Raw genomic sequence first — 8952 nt, forward strand, 5'->3', positions numbered from 1 at the left:
ATATAATACGGGAACCAGTCCTTTCAATTCTATACAGATGTGTTATTTTAATGAAAATGACACCATCAAATGATATTTAGTATTAGATAATATATTTCATATAGGTTAGGGTTAGGGTTGAGGGTTGGGTTTTGGAGAGCCCATACTGAGAGAAAGGGTACATTTACATTTACATTACATTTAGGGCATTTAGCAGATGCTTTCATCCAAAGCGACTTACAATAAGTTTATACAGAGACATTTGTCAGAAGAAAGAGAAACAACAATATATCGCTGTCAGTACAGTAAAGATGTTCATAGAAACAAGTGCCAAGCACCTACAATTGTGAGGTTCATTCCCTGTATACAACAAAGAAAGCTAGGATGAGACGCTACACAATGCTAAATACAATTTTGTGTGCCAGGATGTACAACATACAATATGTGCTTAAGAGCAGTGTTTTAGGAGAGTAAGGGAGGAGTAGGGCTGTTGGGGAGTAAGGTAGGAGGCTATGCAGGTTCAGGTGAACTCTGAACAAGTGAACAAGTTGTTCGATCCCCAGCTCCTCCTAGCTGAGTTACGAAGCAAGACACCTAACCCTAACTGCTCCCGACCAGCTGTGTTGCCGTGTGTGGTTGACACCGTGTGTGGTTGACACCATGAATGTGTATGAATAAGTTGCTTTGGACAAAAAGTGTCAGCTAAATGCACTAAATATAATATGCATGTATATACAGGACTGCATTTGGATGTTGTATCTTTGTATCAATATCCAGTTGATCCAGGTGCGATCCTTTATGATCGCAACTATAAGTCGTATGTTACTTTGCTATAAGTCAAGCAGTGATACCTCCACTCCGCTCTGGAGAAGCTGCTTGGATGGCGGTTCTGCGGACCTCAAGCTTCGCCGTTGTATTCGTGGACAGACATCTTCTTTGGCGTGTAATCTCACGCCTTTTCAACCTCTCACGGATTCAAGCTTGTGTATATTTATCCAGCGCAGAGTTGCACTTGTTTCCTTTTTTCTGCAGGTTGTTTAATCAAACAATTTGGATGTATCCACTGAGGTTATTAGGGGCGGTTCCTCTATCCATTACCAAGAAAAGGGAACTTTAATCATTCAGTAAGGCTATTTCAAATTGAAACGGCTGTAAACTTAAAAGCAAAAGAAGAAAAGAAACCCCCTTTTTACGAGTTCCCATGATAACTCATCTCTTATAGAGCAAAACGGAGCTGGGTAACACATTGGTCAGGTTCTGATTATATGTTGTACATGAATCTGGGGAATATATTACCCTAGGAACATTGAACCCCAGGAGAACACGTGTGTAGAAATGGAGAACAAAGGAACATTGAACCCTGGGAGAAAGCATACAGTATGTAGAACTGGGGAATAGGACCCTGAGAACATAGGACCCTGGGAACATAGGACCCTAGGGACATAGGACCCTGGGAACATACGAATGACCCCCAAAAAATTATGTCTTTTGCCAAACAGTTTGTTCCTTCCTAACCATGTCCAGGTCCTTAACTCCTTTTCACACATGCTGTTCCAAAATGCTGCTGTAGAACGTCCCCTTTGACTCTGGAAGGCACTTTGGAGGGAACATTACATTCTGCATGGGTGCTTTGTCTTAAGGACTCCACATGTCTCCTGTCAGGCTGATAAGAGATCACTTAAACAAGTGGGGGGGGGCTTCACCACGCAGCCCTCCTCCAGCCCTCCCCTCGTGTCAAACCGCTCGACCGGAAGACATTTTCCGTCACTAATCTTGTTTAAGTTCCTTACAAATCACCCAATCACATAAGGGAAGTCACAATTGTTGATGTGCATATTTTTGCTGTGTGTTCCTTTGCGCGTGTGTGTGGACGTCAAGGGCGGGGACATTAATAATATCACCAACGTATATCAAATTATCTGCTGCAACAGACACACAGCCGTTAAGAGTAGCTTAACAAGTATTCATGAATAACCTTTGGGCTGTCACTATACATTTTGACCTAGTTTACAGAGCCACCTTTCCACAAATGCAGTGACATTTATTCTCTGAAAATATGCATGGAGACGGAACAGGCCAATCGTACATGCACGGTTCAGACCACTGAGCAGGAGACACAAACAAAACCTTTAATATGTGTTGTCTTTGTGTTTGAATTATTTCAAAAGAGGAGTCGGCTTTCATTCGATACAAATGTGAAATTACTTACATTTAGAAATAATGTAAATTGGGGGGGATCACTTGAATTTTTTATTGGTTGGAGGCGAAACATCACCTCCGTCCCACCCGGGATCTGCACCCATGTTGTGTGTGTGTGTGTGTGTGTGTGTGTGTGTGTGTGTGTGTGTGTGTGTGTGTGTGTGTGTGTGTGTGTGTGTGTGTGTAAATCACTTATACATGCGTGCTTTGCTTTAAGCAGCATATCTGGGCTGCGTCACACATGACTACATCACACCTACACCTCAAACCAAACATTTACTTTAAAATGCTTTATAAAACACAAATGTAGGTTTTCTCAAGCAACAGTGAGTGAGTCATCTCAGCCATCCAGAAACACAAAAGCAGGCCTACAATTGACGATGAGGCTAATCTAACCTTTTCCAACTCTGATATATTGAACGCGATCCTCACCATGTGACATGATACTCATCTTGTGACATGATACTCCTTATGTCACATGATCCTGGAGAATGAAACGATCTGGAACATTGTGTTTAACAGGCTCTCTAAGCAGAGCGGGCCACGGTACAGAGAGAGCGGGGGGGGCGGGGGGGCCTGTTGTCCATCATGGTGGCCTCGGTGTGTTTGGCAAGCTGGCGTCAAACCGCACCCCCCCCCCCCCCCCCCCCCTTCTCGCCCGACAACATGTTGACACCTACCTCCCCGTGAGTGGAGATACAACAGAGAGAGAGACCTAATAAAACGAATCGAACGCCTGCGACCAGCGATACTGGGGCTGCGTGTTGCTTTATCGCCCGCTAGTATCACACACACACACACACACACACACCCCCACATGCACACACACCCACATGCTCACACACACACACACACACACACACACACACACACACACACACACACACACACACACACACACACACACACACACACACACACACACACACACACACACACACACACACACACACACACACACACACACACACACACACACACAAACATGCACTTGGTTCACAAACAGAGCCTGCAGAGCCAGCTGCAGAAGCTGTGCATGTGGTCTCTTTCTTGACAGCTCAACACACACATCAAACAACTGTTGCACTCTCTCACCAACCACAATACTTTGTCGCTCCCCCCCCCCCCCCCTCTCTCTCTCACCCTCTCTTTATTTACAAGGTTAGCAGAGGCGCTCTGAGGAAGCTCAAAGTGCCTTGCAGACAGACAGGCTTTCCCTAACTGTCTGTCGATCTTACATTCCGATACATGTGCGTTCCCTGTCGGACTGCCTGTCTGTCTGTCTGGTTATCAACTGTCCATCCATCCCTGTCTCCGCATGATGGTCCGACTAAACCGATACTCCCCTGCTCCCATCCTTTTGGAATGGCTCTCCACTTGTATCCAGTATGTTATGAATGAGGTTATGGGGTGCAGGAGTGACATGCCTCCGGGTGTGTGCGTGCGTGTGTGCATGTGTGTGTTCCTCGCCATGCTGTGGGTGTGTGTGTGTGTGTGGTTTACTGCTGCCTGGGCCACACAGGAGAATTAACAACACAGAACCACCAACACAACAACAACAACAACAACAAGCAGCCATTCGAAACACAGGTGGAGGGGAGTGCTGTGTGAAGTGATGAATGTTGGGGGAGACATTGAGTGAGGAAAGGACATAAGGAGTGAAGTGTGTGTGTCTTTGTGTGTCTCTATAACTATATTCTTTCTAACTAAGTAATCACAAAGCAACTTTTAAAGTGGCTGAAACAACATCATGACTTTTACTACTAATTTATACTATACTACAAACACTACCACTTTATATACTACAAATACCACTACTTTATATTATGCTAAAAATACTACCACTTTATACACTACAAATACCACTACTTTATCCTATGCTAAAAATACGACCACTTACAAATACCACTCTTTTATACTAAATACTACCTCTTTATGTACTACAAACACTGCTACTTTATTCTATACTAGAAATACTAGTTAATGGTACACTTCACATGCTACTACTTAATACTAAATAGCCATACTCTATACTACACTAATGACTAGTTTATGCTAAACTATAAATAGCACTACTTCATATTAAAACCACTAGGATATGAGGTACAGATACAGGGATAAGAAGTATAAATACACTCTGGAACGGGACAGGGACGGCCCTCTCACTCTGACTCAGCCCCTCTGCCACTTCCTGTTTGGCCCAACGTCCTCGCTGCTAGTTAGCTCAGGACGGATTAAAGGGCTCCGACAGATGAACGGATGAAACCCATACGGAATCTGTTGTTCGGTCAATCACGGGCGGATGGGGGGGCGGAGGGGGGAGGAGGGGGTGTTACAGCAGCAGTAGTTGTGTCTCCGAGGGTCAGGGCCGGCGCCACGGCAGCCTCTCCGCTGAGAGACGAGACAGGCTGGGGAGTGAGGCCTTCCAGCTGGACACACACGCATACACACTTACGCACACACACACACACAATCATGCAAGCACACAAACACACATACGCACACACCCACACATACAGAAGCCCATGCACGACACAAACACAAACCAAGAAAGATTCAGGTTTTAAGTTATTTAATAATAATCACTACATGCACTCACGTAACTACTCCAAAGTGTTACCTTTGCCCTGGATTCATTATATTCAGTATTGCATAATGTCCACAGTGCATTTTATCTTTCATGTTTTAAATATATACACAATCGTTTCTCATAATATCACTCCATACATTCCCATGTCTTCCCTCAGTGTCTCTTTGCTAGAGATAGAGACTCAGGACCTTGCTTAAACTCTTTCGGTGTCTCTCTCCCTTGTCTCCCCTCCATGTCTCTGTGCTTTAGAGCAGACCTTACTAAAACTCTCCGTCTCTGTCTATGCTCGTGAATGGCCTGTCTTGTCTCATCTTGAATTAACAATTGGTGTAATTTCTTGTCTATTTGCCCTGCAGTTCAGTATCACAGGGTTTCTTGTCTTCTGTTGTTTGTGTAGTCCTGCTGTAGGGAAACAACACATCCATTATACTAGAACTCTCTTCCAATTAGTAATTTCACTTTTTTATTTACCCAGCATTTCATTGTGGGGGTATTTAGTGTTTATATTGTATTATTATTATTAGTAGTATATTTCATTCAGACATACCAAATAATACTTCCTTATTTGTAATCTAATAATAGCAAATAAAAAGCAGCACAATAAACATAAAAGTTGGCTAAACCAACGTTTCCATTGTCAGTTCCTCGCCTGCATGTTGGAGCGTGTGCCTCTGTGGCGAAACCCAACACATTGACATGGAAATGCAGTCGTCTGGATGACAGGGGGACGACGGTCTCACCCAACGGGCAGACATTAGCAATCAAATTGACCTGAATGGCAGCCCGTGACATGCCCAGACCTGGCGCCCACTAGAACGCACTCTTGTTTTATGAAGTGCTTTTTGATCCAAAAACAATCACATGGAGAAAAGTAAATAAACCAAAAACGATCAAATTAATTGGTTATACGGTGGAGTGAGAGGGATTTGTATCGTCCCCCTGGTTCTGCTCAGGTGTTTGACCTATCCTGACCTATCCTATCCAGTGTCTGACTGGATATATGACCAGTATTTATCTTTAATAAAAATACACATGTTGAGTGAATGCTGAAGAGTAGTTTTGTGGGTTTGTGTGTGTGTGTGGGTATACGATTAGATAAGATATCACTTCATGAACCCCAAAGGAAAATCTTGTGTATGACCAATATAATTATTCAATATCATAATAAAAACAATAGAGCAATGAATGAAAAGTGTACAAGGAGTTAATGCACACAGCAGTGCCTTATAGAATAACAATAATAATAGGGTATGATCAGTAAAATAAGTAAACCAAAACAAGTAAGACAAGTACTATAATGACTGTGTAAGCAGCACATGGGCCTGAGCAAAAGGAGGAGGAAGGGAGGAGGGGTGAGGGGACGGGAGGGGAGGAGGGAAGGGGGGTGGGGGGCGGGGGGAGAGGAGGGTTCCTGGGAGGTTCCGCAGGGCTGGGAGCGGGTATATAAAGAGCAGGCAGCTGTCACAGATAGCAAGCAAGCCAGTGAGTTCCCCGTCAGACCTCTGAGCGCTGCTTTTTTCACAGGAGCCTAACTCACTCAACCAGTCACCAACTCTCCTTCAAAACTCTGCTCTCCGTACTGCATCCCCCCCGGGCTTTGATCTTTATCTCCCTGGGCGGCGTGCAGAGGTGCAACTCTACACTACAGCTCCAGAGACGTATCGAGCCTATTTTTAACCGGATATTCCGAGGCGATCAAGAGAAAGCCGCCGGCGAGATGGAGGCGACCACGGAGAGCTACTACTACGACTACGACGAGTCGGAGAACGCCACCATGTGCGACTACTCTGAGTGGGAGCCCTCCTACTCCGTCATCCCCGTCCTCTACATGCTCATCTTCATCCTGGGCCTGTCGGGCAACGGCGTGGTCATCTTCACCGTGTGGCGGGCGCAGGGCAAGTGGCGCGCCACCGACGTCTACATTGGCAACCTGGCCCTGGCCGACCTCACCTTCGTGGTCACCCTGCCCCTGTGGGCCGTGTACACGGCGCTGGGCTACCACTGGCCCTTCGGCGAGGTGCTGTGCAAGATCAGCAGCTACGTGGTGCTGCTCAACATGTACGCCAGCGTCTTCTGCCTCACCTGCATGAGCCTGGACCGCTACCTGGCCATCGTGCACTCGCTGTCCAGCACGCAGCTGCGCACGCGCGGCTACATGCAGATGTCGCTCACCGCCATCTGGGTGCTGTCCTGCCTGCTGGCGGCGCCCACCCTGGTGTTCCGCACCACGCAGCACGACGAGGCGAGCAACCGCACGTCCTGCGTCATGGACTTCAGCCTGGTGGTCACCAACAAGGAGCAGGAGAACGTGTGGGTGGCGGGCCTCAGCATGTCCTCGTCGGCGCTGGGCTTCCTGCTGCCCTTCCTGGCCATGATGGTGTGCTACTGCTTCATCGGCTGCACCGTCACGCGCCACTTCAACACGCTGCGCAAGGAGGACCAGCGCAAGCGGCGCCTGCTGAAGATCATCACCACGCTGGTGGTGGTGTTCGCCGTGTGCTGGACGCCGTTCCACGTGGTGAAGAGCGCCGACGCCCTCTCCTACCTCAACCTGGCGCCGGGCACCTGCGCCTTCCTGCGCTTCCTGCTGCTGGCGCACCCGTACGCCACCTGCCTGGCGTACGTCAACAGCTGCCTCAACCCCTTCCTCTACGCCTTCTTCGACCTGCGCTTCCGCTCGCAGTGCCTGTGCCTGCTCCACCTGAAGAAGGCCCTGCACGCCAGCCCCGCCGGCTCGCTGTCCTCCCAGAAGACGGAGGCCCAGTCTCTGGCCACCAAGGTGTGACCGCGCCACGGCGGCGGCGGCAGCGGCGGCGTCCACCCGTACCCCCACGGGGTACGCCGGTGCATCATGGGTATGGTGATGCATGGAGAGAGAGAGAGAGAGAAAGAGAGAGAGACAAGAGAGGGAGAGGGAGAAAATAAGTGGAGAGACTTGATGTGTTGGTCTGCACACGCTGAGATATTTCAGCGACGGCCTGGGGATCACGTCCAGCGTGTCCTCGCTTGGTCCCCCCCCCCACAGGGGTGACCCAGTGGACCGGTGGGGTGGGGTGTTGGGTTACACGCTCCCCAACCCCCCCCCCCCCCCCCCCCTCCTCCACCCCCCTGCGGTGACTGCGACGTTTGGAGCCAACGCACGGGAGCCACTTCATGAAGGTTGCAACATGCCGGGCAGACGTCACGAAAACACACTTTGTTTGTTATGGAGAAGGGGGGACTCGGTTTGGTGGGGGGCTTAAGAGCTAAGAGCTTGGGACTTAACGTCTGGACGTCTTTGTCCTCTCAAAGACTTCCACACACACAACACACACACACACACACACACACAGACAAACACACACACATGTCATGTCATCTGCAAGCACTTACGCCTTGACATCAAATAGATTGCTGCTCCCCATTTGACCAGTTTACAGAGCCAGTCAGATGAAGGTGTGCATGTGTGAGTAGTACCAGGGTGCGAGTTAAAGGTGTTACAGTCAGATAATACCGCAAATGTGATAATAGTGTTGGAAGGAGAGACGGGGGGGAGGGGGTCCCAGACAGACAGATGGGACGCGATGACAAATGTTTTCCTACGGGTAGAAGACGACCCAATTAAGACTGCTTCAAAAGACTTGTGTGTGTGTGTGTGTGTGTGTGTGTGTATGAAGTAAGAATGCATTTGTATATTTCTCTATCTAATGACTTAGAATGAGGCTCTTTCAAATCTGTACATATTGTGAATACGAATTGTACTCATGTTTATGATTTTTAATAAAAGGTGCTTTAACCAAAAGGGATTATCTGTGGTTGTCCTCCTTCTCTGTGTGTTCTTGTAAGTCTTGCTGCTAATGTATTTTCTCCCATTCCGTAAATGTCTGTTCTTCCTGTTTGTTCAGTAGGGACGGCAGGCATTCTCGCTCCCATTGTGTTTCATAGGGCTAAAATCAAAGCAATTGTCTACAGGAAATACATGGAAAGAGTACCATATCCGTCTCTCCGCAGTTTCACTGCTCCTCGTCGTAATTGCCGAGCCCACCAGCGAGCGGCCAATTCAGAGTCAGACTGCTTCTGGCAGAAAGTAAACCCGTAAGATTGGTTAATCATCCGCTGGGGATCAACCCATTTAAGTGTTTACCTCGTAGCACCACACAAGTTGTTTCGTCTTGTACAACAACCAGTATTAGACCAATTGGTTT

The 8952-nt window shown here is 47.7% G+C and overlaps 1 protein-coding gene across 1 annotated transcript; it reads left to right on the forward strand.

Annotated features, from left to right (window-relative positions):
- Positions 1–6269: 6269 nt before the first annotated feature.
- LOC311367316 (apelin receptor B-like) lies at positions 6270–8543 on the forward strand. The gene has a single exon (XM_084486140.1). The coding sequence runs from the start codon at positions 6486–6488 to the stop codon at positions 7551–7553; it is 1068 nt and encodes a 355-aa protein (XP_084342266.1). The 5' UTR covers positions 6270–6485; the 3' UTR covers positions 7554–8543.
- Positions 8544–8952: the final 409 nt, after the last annotated feature.

The sequence above is a fragment of the Micromesistius poutassou genome (assembly GCF_964030765.1).
Source record: "Micromesistius poutassou genome assembly, chromosome: 22".
NCBI classification, from domain to species: Eukaryota; Metazoa; Chordata; class Actinopteri; order Gadiformes; family Gadidae; genus Micromesistius; species Micromesistius poutassou.